Source organism: Pan paniscus, chromosome 1, assembly GCF_029289425.2.
Source record: "Pan paniscus chromosome 1, NHGRI_mPanPan1-v2.0_pri, whole genome shotgun sequence".
NCBI classification, from domain to species: Eukaryota; Metazoa; Chordata; class Mammalia; order Primates; family Hominidae; genus Pan; species Pan paniscus.
In genome coordinates this window covers 144,935,447-144,958,528 of record NC_073249.2, presented here as the reverse complement: position 1 = coordinate 144,958,528, position 23,082 = coordinate 144,935,447, and the positions used below count along the sequence as shown (strand labels likewise).

Sequence of the window (23,082 nt, the reverse complement as noted above, 5' to 3'; positions counted from 1 at the left end):
TAATGTATGAAATGTAATAATTGGTATGTTGCCCAGGACATACATCGCAGTTGGAAAAGAATAGCTTTTTTTTTTTCCTTTGGCAGAAAGAGACTACTTCAGGAATATGATTAGGCTAATGATCATTTTGATCCCACTAGACAAGTACAAATAGTAATAAATAAGGAGTGTTTCAAATTAATAAAAGCATGCCATTAGCAAGTTATGTGTATATGGAGTAAATTTCAGCATGACCTTAATTTCTGACCAGCGTCATTTTCAGTATGTCTCAAATGAGCTTCTCTGTTCAGATAAGACTAATAAAACTCTTTAAATTACAAATCAGAAGCTGACTTACACTATGCAAATGAAGCAAGTTCCCACTTTGTGACAGAGGATTCATTTGTAACTTAGATTAGAGAGAGGCTCCAGTCTGTATATCTTGGTGACTAATGAATCTGGCCTCTGCAGACCAATTTCTGTTCCACTCTAGTTAATGGCTGCAGCAGTATCAGTGTGAGCATTTCGACTATTCTATCTCCCATTAGAGGGAGAAAAAAAGCCTTTAACGCCACTTGGAAGTATCTTCCACCTGCCAGGAAGGTCGTGGTGGCTCACACGGCAGACAGAACGAGGATATTAAGATGGATTAAGCTAATTAATCTTACTCTGACAGTAGCTTCAAACAACTTTCCCCCCTGTTCATATAGTACCTCACGCTAGCAATTTTTATTGTTGTTCTTTTTGTACAGTGTGTGTTCTTTCTCTTCAGTAATTACCAATAGATCAGAACTATGTGTTTATGGGCATAATGACACATTATGACTGGGTGAATGGAATAGAGTAAATAAACTTAGTGATTTCACCTTTCCAAAGCATAGTCAGTGCGTAGCTACAGAGTGTAGTAGTATAAGATCCTGCCTTCAGTTGATTAACTGAGTTATATTTTATTTAATGTTATCTTGTGTAGCAATAAATGAAGCCTACATATGTGAATATTTACAACTTGGGTGTTTATGAAGACTTGATTCTACTTTCCTGTTTTCTCTAACTTATCAGTAGAGGCTTTAATTTTGATTCCTTTCTTTATCCCTTTAAAAGCAGATCATTGTTGATGAATTAAAGTATATGCTCAAGTGTTTTTTAGCTGGACAGAGAATTGGAAGAGTGAAAATGTTCACAGATAAATTATGAACTTTAATGCCACCTTGTTTTTTTTTATTTCAAATGATTATAAGTAGACAGTGTCTATAAGGAATAATTTTGGTTACTATTTTAGTTGAGATTTCAAAAAATAATATAGTTTAATTTTCAAGCATACATATTAATCTATTCCAAAGACATTAGTATTTTTGGTTTAGAATATTCAAGTTTTGAGATTATAAATAGGATGACTTTAGTAGTTTTGACTATACCTGTAAGAGTAATGTCTCAGATTAAGAGCTGACACAGGTGGTTGTCAACTGTCAACAATTGAGGTGTGATTAAATAAATAGAAACAATCCACCTTCTACACTTACTGTTTGTAATCAAATAGCAGTCTGTTAATCTTCAGTCAGTCCTGTTTTAAAATGGTCCAGTTATATTTTAAAATGGACCAGATATATGTTGTCTAGGTGTTCTTCCATCTTGAAGTAAGAGTAAATCATCATGACAGATAAATATTATAATTGTCACTCATCAGCGACTGAAAATCACTTTGGTTCTAAAAGCCGTCAAAACTAATGATAGTTTTCTAATGGATACAGGCAATTGTTGACACAGTGGACAACCTTCTGAGACCTGAAGCTTTGGAATCATGGAAACATATGAATTCTTCTGAACAAGCACATACTGCAACAATGTTACTCGATACATTGGAAGAAGGAGCTTTTGTCCTAGCTGACAATCTTTTAGAACCAACAAGGGTCTCAATGCCCACAGAAAATATTGGTAAGTGAATCTACTGTCAAGTTTAATTTTGATTTAGGATATTCATATGTAAGAGGATGATGTTTCCATTCTGTATCTATTATTTCCCAGTGCTGTACTTCTTTTTTGTCAAATTATTTTTGTCTGTTACCAAGAGAAATTATTGACCACACTTACTAAAATTAATGCAAAAGCCAAACTCTATCCTGTGTTTTACAAGTTGGTTTTATATGTGTGTGTTTTTCCAATTGAAAAATCATTAACAAAAAAGTGTAAGAGTGCCTAAATACCAGAATGTAGATTTTTTAAGTAATGAAAGTACTTGCTATGAAACTGTGGCAAATGCTTAATCGTTTTATATAATATGTTCCTAGTGAATTTAAATTATTTTATGGAATGCATTCTCAGTCAGATATTTTAACACACAGAACTTGAGTCAGATGTTTATATTAAACATAACTGCCTTCAGGTGAAAATGTGGTCAGTGATTTACATCTCCCACAATGCAGAACATCCGTGCTTCATAGATTGCAGAATAGCTACAGATAGTGTTGAAGCATAATTTAGAATTCAAATGCTACCACTGAGAGGTAGGAATTCACTTGTGAAAAATATTTGAAAGAAATACAGTAAAATTTTATTAATTTAGGTTTGAACAATTTAGAATTGTTAATTATTCAGTGAGGTTGAATTCAGATGAAGTTAACAGTATACCTTAGTTAGTGAAGTAAAAAGCTCCTCAAAAGGGACAGAGACTACTCTTCCACCAGAAGCAGTGCTAACTTCATTAGGGCAGCAGATACTGAATGAAGACTTACTATCTGGAATGCTGTATCTTAATGCCTAATTATGCCTTATTGTGCCTGGGTAAGTCATGAGACTTTATATAAAAAATGCAGACCAAAGGGGTATATGGAAGAAATGGACATAAATCAAATTAGCACCTATATTTGAATTCATAACCTTAAATTTATTTTATATAAGTGAATTTTTAAAAAGAAATGAAATATTTTAAAAATAATTTGTTTTTATTTACTTTGAGGTTTGGGAATGAAAAATCAGTAATTACCAAAGCGGCATATTATGACCTCAATTTGTTTTCTAAATATTCTGAAAATTATTTTTAAAAAAACACTAAAATTCCCTTCTTATGCCTCTTCAATTGTGCAAGAAAATTTCATGGGCTGGGTTCACATCTATGCTCCCATCAGCCTTACATATATAGAACACACTGTAATTATAGATCCAAGATATTTTTATCCCAGTTTGAGATATATTCTGAACAATTAAATGTCCAGGAATACATTTTTTCTAGTACCTATGTTTTTCAGAGTTCTAAAGGATTATTTTTTGCTGGGCACAGTGGCTCATGCCTATAATCCCAGCACTTTGGGAGGCCGAGGCAGACACATTGCTTGAGCTCTGGAGTTCGAGGCCAGCCTGGGCAACATGGTGAAACCCAATCTTTACAAAAAATACGCCAAGAAAAAAAAATAGCTGGACATGGTGGCGCATGCCTGTAGTCCCAGCTACTGGGGAGGCTGAGGCGGGAGGATCAACTGAGCCCAGGGAGGGAGAGGTTGCAGTGAGCTGAGATCATGCCACTGCACTCCACCCTGGATGATAGAGTGAGACCCCATCTCAAAAAAATAAATAAAATTTAATTAAATGAAACTAAAGGATTATTTTTAATATTGATCTTTTTTCATTTTTAATTAAAAAACACTATGGAGAGACTGGCATCTCTAAAATAATGCTTGGTATTTACTAGTCTAAATGCTGATTACCCAAGAATTATCAGTATGAAAGTCATTTTACGGCCGGGCATGGTGGCTCATGCCTGCAATCACAGCACTTTGGGAGGCCGAGGCAGGCGGATGAGGTCAGGAGTTCAAGACTATCCTGGCCAACATGGTGAAAACTCATCTCTACTAAAAAATACAAAAAAAAAATGGGAGGCCGAGGCGGGTGGATCACCTGAGGTCAGGAGTTCCCAGCCTGCCCAACATAGCCAAACCCAGTCTCTACTAAATGTACAAAAAATTAGCCAGGCGTGGTGGGGGGTGCCTGTAATCCCAGCTACTCAAGAGGCTGAGGCAGGAGAATCCCTCGAACCTGGGAGGCAGAGCTTGCAGTGAGCCGTGATCACGCCATTGCACTCCAGCCTGGGCGACAAGAGCAAGACTTTGTCTCAAAAAAAAAGGTCATTTTACATATTCTAATAATAGTTGTGTCTTTTTTATTTCCAAGGTATAAACAATTTTGGGGGTGGGGGGAAGGGCCCTGATTTACTGTGAGGGAAACGTTCACCTTTTTCCTAGGACTTGTCTTGTTCTCTTTTCAGACATGAGGACTAAAATAGCCTATTATTTCTCTATGTTCCCACTCCCTTGAGGACATGGCTATAATGTCTTAGGTTATTAAAACAATTTGATTTTCCTCCTTAGTGATTTCTTCTTAAATTCTTGGTTTAACTTCATAGTGTGATTTACCCTTAATAATACATGACTCCATAAAATGATATAATTTTATCTATTATAATTATATCTAATTGTGACATTTAAAAACTTGGAGGTATAATTTAAAATATGCAATAAGAGCACCTGTTTTAAGTGTATAGTTTGATGGAGTATGGCAGTTGTACACTCTTATGATCATCAGCATGGTGATATTTCTGTGTCCTCAGATGGGCCCTTCATGCTCCTTTGCAGTCATTCTCCTCTGACCCTAGCCCTAAAAACATCAGAAACCACTGATGTGCTTTCTGTCCATGTAGATTAGTTTTGCTTTTTCTAGATCTTCAGTTGAATGGAATCATATAGTATGTAGTACTCCTTTTGATCTTGCTGCTTTTATGCAGAGGAATATTTTTTGAAATTTATCCATATACATGGGAGTGTCCATAATTTAATCCTTTTTATTGCTGAGTATTATCCATTGTGAAGACATACCACAATTTGTATATCTACTCACTTAGACATATTGAATTTTTTTCCGCTTTTTGGCTGCCATTTTTGGCTGCCATTTTACCAAGTGGTTGTACCATATTAAACTTGAACTGCAGCATATGAGAGTTCCAGTTGCTCCACATCCTCACCAATATTTAGGATTGGCAGTCATTTTATTTTTAGTGGTTCTTGGAGGCATCTCATTGTGGATTTATCTTGCATTTCTGTGATTGCTAAGTAACATTTTGCTGATAACCTCTTTACATGTGTTTATTGTCCATTCAAATATACTTTTATGAAGTGTTTGTTCATATCTTTTGCCTATTTTTAATTGGGTTGTTTGTCTTATTAAATGAATTCTAAAGATTCTTTTTATATTATTGTTGTAAGTCTTTTTGTCAGAAATATGCATTCTGAATATTTTCCCTCCAGTATGTGACTTTATTTTCTTTATATCTTGGGTGGGAAGAGCAGAAGTTTTTAATTTTGATTTTAAAAATTCCCCTTACTGAGCTTTAGCAGCATCTGGCTAATCCTGTTCCACTTACTGCTCTCACTCTTGTAATATTTTAAAGCAAATTGTAAAATCCTATCATGATTACTGTAAGAAACTTTATATGGATATATCCCATACTCTTTAAAAAACCACAATACCATTATCACACTTTAAAAAAATAACAAAATGTTTCAAAAGATAACAAAGTGTGTTCACATTTTCATAAATTTATTAATACTTTGTTGAAACCAGGATACAAGTCCAAGTAATAAATCTGATAGATATATCAGTTGAGGTTTTTTGTTTGTTTGTTTTTTGTTTTTGAGATGGAGTTCCACTCTTGTTGCCCAGGCTGGAGTGCAATGGCGTGATCTTGGCTCATTGCAGCCTCCGCCTCCTGGGTTCAAGTGATTCTCCTGCTCCAGCCTCCCGAGTAACTGGGATTACATGTGCTCACCACCATGCCTGGCTAATTTTGTATTTTTAGTTAAGACGGGATTTCACCATGTTGGTCAGGCTGGTCTCGCACTCCTGTCCTAAGGTGATCCACCCACCTTGGCCTCCCAAAGCTCTGGGATTACAGGCATGAACCACCATGCCTGGCCAAGTATTTTTTCATTAAAAGTTATTTCTCTTTGCATACTAAAAAAAAATATTTTTTAAACATTTTTTGTTTTTCTTGAGGAAGTCAGGTGGGTAATTTGTCTTGTACACTTTGTTACATTCTTGGTTTGGCTTATTTCATCCACAGTGCATCATTTAACTCTGCCTGGTATGCTGATGGTTAGATTTAGAGGCATGATCATGCTAGGTTTAACTTTTTGTTTCTTTAATTTAACAAGAACTTTCTGTTGCATCTTATCAACAAGCACATAATCTTTGGTTTTATTTCCTTGTGATTTTCAGATCGGTTCCATGGTTTAGATGTTATCAGCCTGACCATCCATTGTAAAATTCCCTTTTATTTATTGTCTTTTTTTTTTCTTTTTTCTTTTTTTGAGCCAGAATCTTCCTCTGTTGCCCAGGCTGGAGTGCAGTGGCATGATCTCAGCTCACTGCAACCTCCGCCTCCTGGGTTCAAGGGATTCTCCTACCTCGGCCTCCCGAGTAGCTGGGATTACAGGTGCCTGCCATGATGCCCTGCTAATTTTTGTATTTTTAGTAGAGACAGAGTTTCACTATGATGGCCAGGCTGGTCTTGAATTCCTGATCAGGTGATCCACCTACCTCAGCCTCCCAAAGTGCTGGGATTAAAGGTGTGAGCCACCGCCCCTGGCCTTATTTATTGTTTTAATGAGCTGAGTGGCCAGCATGATTTTTATCATCACTTTAGACTTAGACTGTGGTAACAAAAACCCCAAAGTCACAGCTGCTTACAACAACAAAGGTTTACTACTCCTTCCTGCTGCATAATTGTTGAGGCTGGACTTCAGCTCTGCTTCCTGTCATCTTCAGTTCTGCTCCGTGTTGTTTTTATTCTGGGACCTAGGCTGATGCCAGCTCCTTCCCATAAAGGTGCAAGTCTCCTGGCAGAGGTCATAGTTCTTCCTCTTTCCTCTCATTACAGCCACTACTTGCTGAGGAATTTGCAAAATAGTAAGATAAATATATTAAAATTCTGTTTACAGTATTGGCTGAGTGAGGCTCTGAATGGCTCTCCAGTGAACCAAGTGTATTCATGTTCAGAAAATCTATTGAATAAGGCATTTATTATTTCAAGCATACAGAAAGTAGAGGATAGCATAACATCTGTGTACCACTTACTCAGCTGAGCCACATATTGGTATTTTACCATATTTGCTTCAGATTTTTTTGGAAAAAGAAAATCATAGATAATGTCGAAGTTCTCAGGATTGCCTCCTTCCTGATCATATCATGAAAGAGGTAGCTGTCATCTTTATTATTTAGCATTAATAAGCTTAAAAAATTTTGCTTTGTAAGTATGTACAGTGAATACTTTTCAGGTTTTTAACATTAATTTCACACTGTAAATGTAATTGTATAATTTTCTTTTTTTTTTTTTTTTGAGACGGAGTTTTGCTCTTGTCGTCCAGGCTAGAGTGCAATGGCATGATCTCGGCTCACTGCAACCTTCACCTCCTGGGTTGAAGAGATTCACCTGCCTCAGCCTCCTGAGTAGCTGAGACTACAGGCGTGCATCACTACGCCCAGCTAATTTTTTTGTATTTTTAGTAGAGAGGGGGTTTCACCATTTTGGCCAGGCAAGTCTCGAACTCCTGACCTCAGGTGATCCGCCTGCCTCAGCCTCCCAAAGTGCTGGGATTACAGGCATGAGCCACTGCACATGGCCATAATTGTAAAATTTACCCTTAGCATTTTATTTTTTATATTTATATATGCTGACATGTGTATCTGTAGTTCATTTGATCTGTTTCTAAGAATGTACCAGAATTAACTGCTGATAGACATTTTAGTGGCTTCTGCTTTTTTCCTGACAGAAGGAAAACTGTAATGAAAGTTTCTGTATGCCTTCTTGCTCCAATGTGTGCCTTTCTAGACATACATGCGCACATACATGTGTGTGCCTACACACACATACTCCTTAGAAATAGAATTTTTGAGTGGTAGAGCATACCCACCTTCAGCTTTACTAAATACTGCCAAATTGCTCTCTACCTTCTTTTACCAATTTAATTTTTCACCAGTAATACCATTACTAGTTTTGCAGACACTTTATTATTGACATAACTGTTGTCAATCTAATGAGTTTGAATTGGTTACGTTATTGTTTTAATTTACAATTTCCGTGATTGCTTCATGTTGATTTTTTTAAACAGATTTATTACCTATGTTAGTTTTCTCTCCTATGAATTTATTGTTTACAACTTTCTCCTGTTTGATTTTTTCTTTATACTTCTATGTATACTGGACACTAATCCTGTAAGGATTATATAGTTTACAGATACTTATTCTGTCTGGGCTTTCTCTTTTTATCTTTTTAAAAGGAATCTGTTGTTTTACATAATGAGTCAGATATATCAGTTTATTCTTTTTAGGGTTGGTACTCTTGGTGTCTTGTTTAAGAAATATTTTCCTTTTGGCTCTCTCAAGTTATGTCTTGAATCTACCTGATTCAAATTATGTCTTGAATCTACCTGAAATTTATTTTTAATTATGATATCATATGAGAGAGGCAGCTAATTTGATTTTTCCCCATATGAATAACCAGTTCCTTGTTTACGTTTAGTGCATAATCCATTTCTCCCCCTAATGATTTGTAATGATATCTTACATGTTAGCCATGTCTATTATTTGCTGCTTTGGTTTTTTCAGTAATATTAATATCTGTTGAGACTTTCAGCCTTGCTCCTTAAGGAACTGCTTTGGCTGCTTTTTGGCATGTCTCTTCTATATAAATTTTTAAATCAATGGATCAAGTTCCAGACACAAAAATCTTGTTGGAATTTTGATTAGAATTGGACTGAATTTGTAGATTGATTTTGAAAGAGGTGCCAGAGTGAACTGTTGCATTCTCCCAAATAACAGCATTATGTAATTCTTCATTTTTTCTTAGGTCTTCTTATAAAGTTATATATTTTTCTTATTTTTAGTGTCTTGCACTTTTTTAAAAATCAGATTTGTTCCTAGACAACTTATACTTCTTGTTTTTATTATAAATAATATCACTTTTAAAATTACATATTTTAATTGTTTGTTGTTTGGTGTATAGAAACACGATTGATGTTGCTCATAGCAGCCTTGCTAAATTCTTAGTATTTCTGATAGTTTATCGTTAGCGTCCCTCGTTATTACTATGTAGTTAATTGTGTTTACTGTGAATAATACTTGTTTTTTCCTTTATACCTTTTATTTGCTTTTCTTGAATTACTGCATTAAGCTAGGTCTTCTAGTACAATGCTAAATAAAACCTGTGACAGAGATCATTTTGACTTTAAATGGAATGCTTCTAGAGTTTTTCACTATTGTTTGCTATATATGTTTTGGATACATAAAGGTTTATCCTTTATCTGATAAGAAAACTTCTATCTGGTCAAAGAATTTTTCTTTAATTCACATTTTTTGTAAAGATTTTTTTTACATTAAGTGGATGTTGAAATTTGTTTCTGTGAATACTTTTTAAATTTCTCTATTTGATGAATTATATGAATACATTTTCTAATGTATTAATTTCTATATGCTTTTTTAACTTAATTTACTAAAAAATTTAATTTGTCCAGGATATTATAAAATGTGTGTATATTTTATTAAAGATTTTTTGCATCATTTTAATGACTGAAAGTATCCTATAATTTTTTGTGAAATGAGTTAGGGATATATCTTTTTCTGTTTTCTGAAACAGAAAATAGAAATCTTATTTAAAATTCAGTATGTATTTATCAGTTGAGTTTTTTAATGGTCATAAACTATTAGGGTTTTTAATTTCTTTTAGTCAGTTTTATTTTTCTAGGAAAGTTTCTATTGTCTTTTAAAAATTTATTGATATAAATTTATCTATTCATTGGTACAAAGTTCATTATTGCATTTTCTTATGGAAATATCTTAAGTAGCTTGAAATATCTACTGAGAGCTGTAGTCATGATCTTACTACTTTTAATAATTTAAAGTTTTTCTTTACTGTGAACATTATTTTTTAAACTCTAATAAGTAAATTTCTGTGTAATGAAATTAAAGTTTGATAAGTAAATATTTGTTTAATGCAATTAACTCTTTGTACATGTATATCTATGTTTGGGATGATTCATGAAAACTCAGAGGATATTCTTCTTTCATCCTGTCTTGTTTTAAGATATGAAAGCTTCTTTCAGTGTGAGGAAGAATCAGTTACTTTCATTAAACTTCTTTCCCTCTTTCCTCCCTGCCCCCCACACAGAGTCTGAGAACAGTTCATCCATCTACCCACCTGCTTAATCTTTCCAAACAAGTATCAGTAAAATAAGTGTATCAACCAGTTTCTGCAGCTGATAGAATTTTAGCAGTTACATGATGCTCATTATAAATTTGTATTTCAGGGTTTGACATGTGGTTTAATTGCTTATAAAAATTTATGAATGTTATTATATTTACACCTAAATATAGATGTATTTTACAAAACAGAGTTGCAGAAGATTAAAAAAATTAGTATCCAAGAATTACTGTACAATGGTATGAGACGATTTTTGTAAAAATAAAAAGGGGATTGTAGGTGAATAGCTGATAGATGATACAGACATTAGAGACATTAAAGAGAGTGACATTCAGAAAAAAAGTATGGACTGTATTTTTTGAACTTTTTTAAGAATACAGATTATTTTTAAAATTTAAATATCAGAAATTAATGAATTTTTCATATAATTCCTTAGATTTCATCAATAAAATATTAATATTATAATTATTAATATAAGATAGTTAACTCCTGTAAAAGCAATGTACTTTTCCATTCCTTTTAAAATCTAAATGAATGTTAATGTAAAATAATTACAATCTGTATTGTGATTCCCAGCAGACAGTAAACATTTATGTTGTTAGTGGTTACTATTAAGTATATTTTTGAAATGAAGTTAGCATTGGCATGTTGATCAGGTAGATGTTCTCAGTGTTTTGTATTGACGTGTTTTCCTTAAGTGTTTGTCAATTTCGATACTTGGTTTGAATTTTTGAAATTTGGTTTAGATTGCAGTGGTTGTCACACTTCTGCTGTAAAGGTCCAGATAGTATATATTTTAGGCTTTGCAAGCCATGGTGGTCTCTCTCGCAAATATTTAACTGGCATTGTAGCACTGAAGAAGCCATAGGCAATATACAAATGAATAAGCATGATTGTGTTCCAATAAAACTTTATTTACAAAAACAAATGGCATGCCAGGCTTGGCCTGCAGGTTCTATTTTGCCCAATTTGAGTATGTAAAGACTGATGGTTACTAGTGAGAATTAATGGGAAGTTTTAACATAATGACATTTTCATCATAAATATATTCTTCTGGGCTCACTATTTTTAGAAATTAGAAAAAAAAAGTATTACTGCAAACTTGACCTGTGTAATTTTTCATATTAAAGTGGATCATAGATAGAAAGAGATGTATAGATGCCATAAAGTCATTCAAATTTGTACTTCATATTAGTTTTACCACTGCCAAGTAATGGTCATTGAAAAGTTACTTAATATAAAGAGCCAAAAAATATCAGTTTGAAATATTTTTGTTTAGCTTCATGATTTAAATATAAAACCTTGAAAGTTATGTACTATTAATTCATACACTGTTCATACTTACAGGCTAACAGATTGGTATTAGTTCATGACAAAAGAGATAAAAATATGAAGAAGGTGTTAGAATGACAATACAAAATTTTTTTGACAAGTGAATATTTAAGACTTAAATCATTTGGAGTAATTTGATTTTTAGTCCATGATTTTTGTTGAAACCTAACAGTAAAATTTTTTAAGTAGGCAAAAAGAAAACAGTAGTTTCCATACAGTTATCATTTGCCTCCTTAGTTAACTCTTAAAGAATCCTTTTTTCCCCACCTCCTTTATCTTTCCCCTCATCCAGTCCTGGAAGTTGCCGTACTCAGTACAGAAGGACAGATCCAAGACTTTAAATTTCCTCTGGGCATCAAAGGAGCAGGCAGCTCAATCCAACTGTCCGCAAATACCGTCAAACAGAACAGCAGGAATGGTAAGGTGGAAGTCTTTTAAAAATTGACAGGTTTTGTTGTTGTTCAAAAACCTATTAATTCTAAAATGTATTTGAGTCCTTATATAACAAAAAAACGGCTTACCATTTAAAAGCAGATTTAAAACAATGCCTTAGGACTTTATCATTTTATTCTTATTTTATCTTAGTTTATTAACAAGCATGTTTTTTGTACATCATGTGACTATTTTTACCTTCCTAGGGCTTGCAAAGTTGGTGTTCATCATTTACCGGAGCCTGGGACAGTTCCTTAGTACAGAAAATGCAACCATTAAACTGGGTGCTGATTTTATTGGTCGTAATAGCACCATTGCAGTGAACTCTCACGTCATTTCAGTTTCAATCAATAAAGAGTCCAGCCGAGTATACCTGACTGATCCTGTGCTTTTTACCCTGCCACACATTGATGTAAGTTAATGTATGCTAATGAAGTAATGGAAGGTTATAAAAGCAGAAAGAAAGGAAAGCAAAACTGAGGTGCTGGGGATGGGGAGAGAACTGGGGAGATGGGAGGGAGGAAAGACAAGACCTTTCCATTTGAATTTTAAATGTTGGACTAGGTCAGAGACACAAGTTTATTTAAGTCTGTGAACATAAAATTAAATGAGCTTGGTTCAGTGATTATTAGAACTTAAGTGTGTTCTTAATGAAAGCTAATTCAGTAATCAACAGGAAAATGTAAATGACTCTAATTTGTTTTCAAATGAAAATTAACCCTTACCTTACTTAGCAGCAGGATAGCTGAGTATTAACTCTTAGGACTCTGCCTTTCTGTGTGGCAAAATTTTTTTCATTAGTTTACTGATCACGTTTGACACAGCTGTTACCAAGTATTGTGTTTAAAAAAACAGTTGAGGAGATGTGATTCCTCTGCTGTGCCTTAAAATACAAGTTGATACTTACGTAACTACACTGTATTGGAAGATTGTCTACAGAATGTTTGGCTGTTGTGATAAGTAGAGTGAATAAATGCCCACAGATAAAAAAGTGGATCTCCAAATAGGCAAAGAAAAATAAATTTGTGTGGTTATGATACTCATATCTGCTTCAGTTGATTGACTCTTTTTTTTTTTTTTTTTTTTTTGAGACAGAGTATCGCTCTGTCGCCCAGTCTAGAGTGCAGTGGCGCGATCTCGGCTCACTGCCAGCTCCACCTCCCGGGTTCACGCCATTCTCCTGCCTCAGCCTCCCGAGTAGCTGGGACTACAGGCGTCCTCCACCACGCCTGGCTAATTTTTTGTATTTTTAGTAGAGACGGGGTTTCACTGTGTTAGCCAGGATGGTCTCGATCTTCTGACCTTGTGATCCGCCCGCCTCGGCCTCCCAAAGTGCTGGGATTACAGGCATGAGCCACCGTGCCCGGCCTATTTGATTGACTCTTAAGAGCTTGTAGGTACTAACAATATGATTTACATTGCTGCTAGTGTATCTCTTAGAACTAACCAAAAATGGGCCCAAAATAGAACATGGATTTTTAAAACATTTGGTCCGTATAGAATTTTCTCAGAACAAATTTATGGCTCTAATTTTATCAGAAAGGAAAAAAAAAAGATTCTAATGTACCATCAATTGTAAAATCATAAAATGGAAATTGTAATTGTGTAAAATGGGTCTTGGTAATTTAAAGTACACTTTAGAGTCTTTCGGACTATAAAGCCCCTTTTAAGCTAGATATCTGCCTTGTGTAACATAGTCCACAATTTTGCTGATGAAAAACTTTATAGTCTGAAACATGCAAAGTTTAATCTAAATTACCTTTTATACATATTAAACAATTGCTGTTGCCATCTTAGAATATAAAATCCTAATTTTATCTTGTCATTTTATTTCCCAGCCTGACAATTATTTCAATGCAAACTGCTCCTTCTGGAACTACTCAGAGAGAACTATGATGGGATATTGGTCTACCCAGGGCTGCAAGCTGGTTGACACTAATAAAACTCGAACAACGTGTGCATGCAGCCACCTAACCAATTTTGCAATTCTCATGGCCCACAGGGAAATTGCAGTAAGTATTTGCACTTCTAATTAGTAGCAGAGAAAAACCTCAGAGATTCAAAACAGCTTGTATAATAGTCCCATTCTTTGGGTGCTTACCGTAACTAAAAAGCAAACAAAGTAATGTTGATTTCTAATTGTTTCTACACTGTCCATAAATTTTAAGAAGTCTTGGCACTGTTATTGTTACTTCTCAAAATCATATGCTATGACTTTATAGACTTGTAAGTTTTCCCTCCTTGGGGCAGGTGCTTGGTAGAGACAACAGAAGATTTAAATAATGAGCAGCAATAGGTCATACAAAAGAGACAGAAGGCCCTCGAGTTTAACATGCCCTTCCCATCTTGAATGTTTGAATCTAATTTTACAACTTTTCCTTTAAGTTTCCTAACCACTTTGCACATTGTGCAAAGCTGCATCTTTTGAAAAGTCAAAATGGCTTCTGGAATATGTCTCAGTATTCTTTCTTGTGATTAAGACAATGACAGCCAGAAGACAGAAATATTTTAAGAAGTGTAGCATTTCGGTCTCAGATCCGTTGTATGTGTCAACTCTCAATATGTAAGCATACAAAACCCCAAGGAGAAAATAAAAACTTAAAACTTGGTTTATGTGTTAGCTTGGAAAAATCATTAAAATGTCACTTGTTTTTAATCATGAATAAGTATTCTTTATTCTGTCATGTAAATAGTTTCCATGTGTTTATGTAGTTAATTCAGTCATACTTTGAAATCATTAGGCTCCTTTATTGTTTTCTAGGTAAAATCTTCCTGTCTCATAGATCATTTTTTAAGTATAAAAGACAATAATATTGAACGCTATTATGTGATCAAAATTTATTTTTGGTATTGAGCCTCTTTTGAACACATATGAATAGTATTCTTCAAAGAGTTCAGTAGTAAAAGATGAGCTGTACATGTGAAAGCTGTCTTTCTTCTAGTTGATGTAATGCAGGAATACTAATGTTCCTCATATCTTTTTATTTTCAGTATAAAGATGGCGTTCATGAATTACTTCTTACAGTCATCACCTGGGTGGGAATTGTCATTTCCCTTGTTTGCCTGGCTATCTGCATCTTCACCTTCTGCTTTTTCCGTGGCCTACAGAGTGACCGAAATACTATTCACAAGAACCTTTGTATCAACCTTTTCATTGCTGAATTTATTTTCCTAATAGGCATTGATAAGACAAAATATGCGGTAAGCACCAGTTGAGTTCATTGACCTTAGATCTCTGAAAATTATTTTAGTAGGTGTGAGGTGACATATGATACTGATATTAATGTTTGACCTTGTAACTTGATAGAATTGATACAGCAATATTGAAAGACAATTTGTAGTAAATTAAAAGACTGTCCAATTATTAAGTAATATTATGAACTAATTCATTTTATATATTAAGATACAGTCGAATTTTTCTGTGTTTTTATTAAGACATAATTTTAATAGAAGAATGCTGAGGATACAGTAATATAAAGATCCTATTTTAAAAATTCTTATTTTGTTTACATAGTCATTCTGACCGGTGATCCTTTCTTTGTATTCATAGCAATTGATTCATCATCATGAGGTCTTAATATCAGAAACAGAACTTAGTTAATGCTTCACCCTATATTCATCTGCACTTGGATAATTTAAGAATGTTCCAGATATGACAGGAAAATAATCTTAGGTAATTAGAGCTAGGATTTTGTCATTAAAGCAAAATTTTAAAATTCCATTATAAAAAAAATAGAAATAATATATTTGCAAACAACACTTTTAAAGACTTGTGAAGCAAATCATCTACAAGTGGAATATTTAGATTTCATAACAGATAATTCACAAACAGAAATTATGAAGTTTTCTTATTTGATATTTAGTTTCACTAAAAAATGTTATAGTAATGTTCTACCTTGATGAAACCTAGCACACTTTGCATTATACTCTGTGAACATGATAATCTTCAGATTTGTCAGGGTTTTTAGCTTGTTTCCAGTTACAAAAAAAATATTTTCAGGAAGCATTAGTTTACTCTGAATAATGTATTTTTGAAATAATAGTGATTTCTCTTAGTGAGTATTTTATATTTTGGAGTGGGCTGTTTTTATTCATGAATTTTCTTTTGTGTTTTTTGTTCTTTTCCTCTGTAGATTGCATGCCCAATATTTGCAGGACTTCTACACTTTTTCTTTTTGGCAGCTTTTGCTTGGATGTGCCTAGAAGGTGTGCAGCTCTACTTAATGTTAGTTGAAGTTTTTGAAAGTGAATATTCAAGGAAAAAATATTACTATGTTGCTGGTTACTTGTTTCCTGCCACAGTGGTTGGAGTTTCGGCTGCTATTGACTATAAGAGCTATGGAACAGAAAAAGCGTAAGTAATTGCAAGCGACCTGAGTGTTTTTCAAGTGAATAATTTTTTAAAGCCTGTTAGCTGTCAGTGAGGGTCCCTGACAGATTAAAATAGCATCTGAAAGCTTTATTGGTAAGAGAATGGGCATACCGTGCACAAATTACAATCAAGTCTTTTGTAATTTTCTGGGTTCAGAGGATTTGTACTCTGGCAAGGCAGATTCTAAATTATGGACTTTCTTTTTAACACAAAAGATTGACCTGAAACAAATTGAAAAAGTAAATAACTTTTTGGCCTTAGAAAGATATTAAGTAAAAATTCTTCTGAACTTAAAGCATCTGACAGGTTTAACTACTCAGTGTTAAGCTAATGCTTCATTAGCTCTCTTTGTGCAGCCGACCCTCTATAGCTAACTCTCATTCTGAATTGTGACAGTAGCACATTCCATCCCATATGTTTTACTTTGATAATATTGTATCAGGCAGTTTGAAGGGATTAAAATAAGTCACTGTCTTTCGTTCATAAAAGTATAGATATTTACAGAAAGTGACAGAAGGTAGACATAGTCATGTTTCTAAGGATTTTATTTGCTAGAGGCATGAATTTGCCTTCCAATTCTGTTTATTTTTTTCCTTTGATAAAATTAGTTATATAAAGATTCTTTGGACTAAAGAAAGCTTTTTGACTGTACAGATGATGAAAGACAAAAGAAATTCAATGGGGGATTCCATGTTATATGAAAAATGAACCACTAAGTAAAATCTGTCTTAATAAGTTTATGCATCATTTACTCTAATACTGTGTGAGTTCTGTGCTTTGATATCCTTTTCTAGCATTTATCCATTCCTAGTGGAGGTATTATATTTCTGCTACACTGTTTTGCAACAAACATAACATCTGAACAGTTTTTGGGGGTTCTGTTAGGTTCCATAGGGTTAAGCACTTCAGCTCAGACAGATCTGAAAGGCAAATTTTGAAAAGTATATGTAGGACTTTAAAATGATGAGACAATTTGCAATATTGAGTTTCAAGTCTTTCTTAGGGAAGTCAGAAGTCTTAAGGATTCAGTGGTGGAGTGGTGTTTATTGTCTTCCCCATACAAGCACGATTTTGTATGCTTTTATCAAATATAAAACCAGCAGTTTGAAGTAAATAAATTATTATCCTTTGTTAAGTCAAAGCCAACTCAGAATTATTAGAGGTCTTGCACATGATAAATGAATCTTCAAAGGCAAATGTAAAGATAGTTTTGTCTGTTAGGTTTTTAAAATCCTATTTTCCTTGTGATGTTGAGGTTCCATAGAAACTACTAATGCATATTCTTCTCTTTTCATAATAGTTGCTGGCTTCATGTTGATAACTACTTTATATGGAGCTTCATTGGACCTGTTACCTTCATTATTCTGGTAAGCAGGTTCTGTTTTCCCTTGCTTTTTAGCTTGCTGCTTTAGCAGTGCTATTCAAACAAGGATAATTTGTTTTATTGTTTGTTTATCTATCTATACAAAGATTTATAAATATGCCTGTCTCACAGGATAATAGTATATTTTAAATATTTTTTATAAACTTGCTAATTAACATTTCTGAAAATCTTTACTCTAAAAAGTACTTTTTCTCATTTCTAATTTAATAAGCTGAAATATCACATCATAATCTAAAAAACATGCTTACATATAGGCCATGTTATAAATTAAATGAATATGTCAGGAAAGTGAAAGAATATTACCTTAATTTTTATTATCTTAGTTTCCACATAGTAATTTAATGAATTACTATGTAATTCTAATGAATTAATTTTAAGTGAATTTTAAATGAATATCCACATCCTCAATGCTTTTTAGTATATAAAAAGTTGTTTAAGCTTGCATTAACGAATGACTATTAAATCAACTTAAAATTTATTAGAAATGAAATTACTTCTATAAGACTGAAGATACCAAATGAATATACTAGTTTAAGAAATGCTATTTTTAAATGAATTTGATACAAGTCAAGGATAATGACATTAAGATTTTTTAAACATCTTATATTACCCTTAGTCACATTTGAGATATAGTTGAAATAAAGGAGTGTAGCTACAGTATCTAGACTTTGGTATTTAAAACTTTCACTCAGGCCTGGACATGGTGGCTCACACCTATAATCCCAGTATTTTGGGAGGCTGAGGCAGGAGGATCACTTGAGGCAAGGAGTTAGAGGCTAGCCTGGACTTCATAGCAAGACCTCCCCTCTACAATAATATTTTTAAATTAGTTCGGTGTTGAGGCACATTCCTGTAGTCCCAGATACTCAGGAGGCAGAGGCAGAGGCAGAAGGATCTCTTGTGCCCAGGAGCACAAGGCTGCGGTGAGCTATGATTGCACCACTGCACCCCAGCCTGGGCAACAGAGCGAGACCCTGTCTTAAAAAAAAAAAAAAAAAACTTGCTCAGTTGTAGCACTATGGTGAGAAATGGTGTTATTAACTCTGAAAAGGAAACATAAATACTTCCTATTTTAAGAAGTTTTTCTTATTTTTTTTTCAAAAACGTAACACAAATGAGCTCGTTTGGATCTTTTCATGGTTAAGCAGTGTTTCATGAAATTGAGAAAAACTTCTAGTACTTGAAGGAAACTTAAAACCACTTCAAGTGTATATTTGTTTGTCATTAAAATTAATTATTTTACACAATTACTTATACAAAGTGAAATGAAAATTTGAGATGAATGCCTGTATGAATTAAACCAGTAAAACATTCTCAGGTATTCCTGGGAAAACTGATTTCTCATCAGAATTATTAAATCCGATGATTGCCCAAGTTTTTGTTCTTGGTGTTCATATGTTAACACAGCCTAAGCCTGTCTAGAGTTCAATGGCTGACATGAAGAGGCATGATCCTTGAAGACATAACCTTCCATTTTCCTCTAAGACCTTCGTCAAACACATAAGTTGCAAAAATGTAAAGACTGCTTTAGGGATATTTGGCCAATGAGGCTATCCTGTGTTTACTCCTTTTATACTGTAGTTTTATTTATTTGATATCTGTGAAGATAAGTACTGACTTTAGATCATTAAAAAACATTTCAATTAGCAAAAGAAGTTAATTTTCAACATACTCAGCTTTTAGTAAGAAAAAAGGGTAAAGGACATTTTATTATGTTGTTCATTTATAGTAGAGCACACTATTACTTTATAAGTCTTGTCATTATTGTCCTCTACCAAATCCTTCAGGTTGAGATGTGAATGGCTTTTTCAACAGCATTCTCAAACACAAACCCCAGTAGGTAGCAATCCCAGTACAGATCTTGTTGGAATTCTCCTGCAATTGCTTTGCTTTCTAATTTTCCCAACAGAGAAAAATTAAGAGTGGTATAGGAGTACAAAACAGCGTCTTGCAAAAGAATATCTAACTTAAATTGAGATATGATATGATTATACAGTGTGTGTGGGAAAAAAAAAATATATATATATATCTTCCCTCTGGTGATGATAAGACATGTAAACTCAATTCAGGCACAAATCTTAATAATATAGATTGTATTGTATACTATCCTTTTAAGGAATATTCCCATAACAAAAATTACCTATTGCTATTCCTAGGAAAGTATAGCTTTGCATTTTCAGTTTTTCTGAATTGAAACTGTTTCACTTAGTTGTATTAAATAGGTGTACATTCTAAATAATAATCTATGAAGAAAAATAATATGCTAAGGAAGATAAAACTTCCTACTTCTGCATTTCTATACGATGTCTTGCCTACAGGCACTAGAGTTACTGTATCTATGAGAAAAGTGCTGGTAAGTAATGAGCAGTGGAAAACCATTAGTATGCCTGAAATGATTTAATGAAAGCTTGGATCATGACACGTCAGGAGCTGTTCTTATCATTTGGACAGCTCCATCTGCATCATTAATAATTAATTCAGTTCAATAAGAGTTCAGCTCACACACTCATTTAGAAGTCTTCTTCAGAGAACACCTCTCTGGCTGCTAGTCCCAGGGAGAAATAGGTTTCTGCTTGGCTAACAGCAAAGATCTGGAGATACAAGTATAGCTTTAGAGTTGCATTTGCCAGGTAGCAAAAGCTCCAGGGAGGACAAAAAGGGTCAGAACATGTGCAGTTCAGCTAGGTTACTTCAGAGTGATGTTTCTGTTCTTCTGTCTTATCATATCCATGTCAGCACTGCAAGCTGTGGAATGAATTTTAAGCTGCTAAGCTCAGATGGATGTGATTCAATTGAGCAGGTTGATGACCATAAAACAAACTGTGCACTCCTATAATCTGTGGTACCTTTTTCTTTCTTAAAATTTCTTTGTATTTTTATGTTCATCAATATGGGTGATGTTTAGCTGTGTCATATCATTAAGCAGTTTGAATTTTATCAGCAAATTATATTGGTGGGTTATTATAAATAATAATTTATGAAATTATTATTTGGGGATAGGTAAAAGAATGATCTTTGTCAGTGGGAGAGAAAAAAAAATGTCCCAGTTTGATGACTTACTCTTTTTGGCTGAATAAGGATTTTTTTTTTTCTTGATTTGTTCTCACTCAACAGATTTATCTTAAGAGATAGCCATCTATTTACCTGTACACACACACCTGCACACAGGCACACACACGCCCAGAGCTAAGCTAAAATCTGATTCTTGAATGAGTTGTTTCATCCCCAGAATTAATTATTAGCATGGACATTTAGCCTGGTGGGTTGTCATATGTATGTACCACAATCCTAATAGCCTATACTTACTAGTAGTGGCTTCTGTGTGGATAATTGAGTAACTGCATGTACTTACCAAGTTTAGACAAATGTTTGTGTGCGCAGCTGTAACTCCACCTTTTTCCTTTCTCACTGATGCATGCAGCCTTTCAACCTATGCCAAAATATTATGTTTAAACTTCTTAGTATTTACACTGAAAAGGAAAAAACAAAGAGCAAGAGGGTCAAAGAGTGGCTGCATTGGAATTCAAGGGAGAAGAGCAGCAATTGGATGGTAGAGACATTGTTCTCTCCCTGCCTCTTTGCCTGCCTTCCATTGAGAAATAGGGGAAATACCATGTTTGATGGTTGTGATTTATTTTGTAAACGTATATCAAAGGCAGAAAAATAAATTGGGCAAAAGTAAAAGTAAGGAGGAGAAAGAAATCACTTATTATAATTGGTGGGGGCGGGGGAGAAGGGGAAAGCACAGAAGTATATGGATGGAAAGAGTCATTTATGTCATGAGAAAAATGCAAAGAAGAAAGGAACTCAGACTTGCAGCCAGTAGTTTATTTGAAACCTACCTTTTTTGTCTTAAAATGACTACAGATTTTTATCAAAGATGTGTTTATTTGCCCCTCTGCCTCTTGTTCTCATTTCCACAGTTGTATTTTAAGAAAACAAGAAAGAAGTAAGAAAGGAGAAAAAATTTTTGGAATATTTTCCCCTGCAAAATTATAATTATCAGAATGTATTGCCTCCTGAAAAAGATTGCAGCAACAATATTTATTCTATCAAACTAAAATTTAGCATTACTTTTTTTAACATTGGAGAAAATAAGATAACTGTAAAACCACATTTTTAAAAATGTATCTGTGCTTCAGTATATGTTCTATTTAATTCCAGAAGATATTTTATTGTCATATATGTTGGTGGTAACATAAATTGTTGAGCGTCAAAGTGATATAAAAATTTTTGTATTTCTCTAATAAGACTAGTAAATAATATGTATTGGTGAAATTTTTTTCTTTAGTTGGGAAAAAGAAAAATCTTATTCAGTATTATTTTGCCATCTTACGATTTATGTCATATGCTTTATTTCATAATTAATTTGTCTTGAAATGATGATATTTTGTCCTCTTCCACATACCATTGCCTCATTATTTGTATGCTTTCAAGTCGTGTTTCAGAGGCTAAGTTAGTGTTGGGTTTAACTATAAATTTCTTTACATCTAGATATTAGTGCATTAGCTAAAAGTTTTATTTTCAGTTTCTTCAAGTTGGAGAGTTCAGACACTTGTAATTTGAGTGCAAAGATCCCTCAAAGTTATGATTATTTTTCCAATACTTTTAGTTGTCTTTAAAGGAACTCACTTTCAAATCTTTTAAAACATTCCATTTTAAGTATGTTAGAAACAGCTTTAAAAAATTTTGTTCTTACATTTGCACTTGGATTTATGAGCTTATGTGATATTTAGCAATGTAAAAGTATAAATGACATAAACAGGTTTAGAAAAAATACAACTAACTGTTGTTAAGCATGCGACTTGACTAGTGGGAGTAGAAGCGTGGCCATTTGCTGATTGTGGGATGCTAGTGTTTTACAAAGGAAATGGAGAATTAGTTAATTCTAGCAAATCCGTCAGGCAGAAGTCATTTGATGAGCATACCTATTATGTAAATAAATAACATAAATAGGATTTCTTTGAGGCAGTATTTTATATGTTAATTTATTTATCTTCAATTCATTCATCTCTGAGTGATTTTTAAGTTGGATTACTTTTTATAGAAATGGAAACTGTTAAATATAGACTTAGTATATCTTTGTTAGGAGACTTCTAATCTTTTCACCCAGAATAAATTGGTTAATTTTATATGGGAAGTCTGTGGGCTGTAGAGCCCAGACCACAGTATATTGAATCCCAGCCCTGACAGTATAGTAGCTAAGTAATCTTTGGAAACACACATCTCAATTATTTGTAAAATGGGTATACAAGTGCTGCCTGCTACCACTGGATATAGGATTGTAGCTGTATTTTTCCTCTGTAATTTTCTTTATTTTCTGAACTTGTATTGTGAATGTAT

At 33.7% G+C, this 23,082-nt stretch overlaps 1 protein-coding gene across 46 annotated transcripts in view; it reads left to right on the top strand.

Annotated features, from left to right (window-relative positions):
- The window catches only part of ADGRL2 (adhesion G protein-coupled receptor L2), a 681,918-nt gene that overhangs the window by 643,674 nt on the left and 15,162 nt on the right, over positions 1-23,082 (top strand). For all 46 annotated transcript variants that reach the window (XM_055116894.2, XM_055116926.2, XM_055116915.2 and 43 more), the window contains 7 exons: positions 1,728-1,911; positions 11,844-11,969; positions 12,190-12,395; positions 13,822-13,995; positions 14,975-15,184; positions 16,117-16,337; positions 17,656-17,722. In XM_055116894.2, coding sequence (XP_054972869.1) covers positions 1,728-1,911; positions 11,844-11,969; positions 12,190-12,395; positions 13,822-13,995; positions 14,975-15,184; positions 16,117-16,337; positions 17,656-17,722 — 1,188 coding nt within the window. The remainder of the gene's footprint in view (positions 1-1,727; positions 1,912-11,843; positions 11,970-12,189; positions 12,396-13,821; positions 13,996-14,974; positions 15,185-16,116; positions 16,338-17,655; positions 17,723-23,082) is intronic.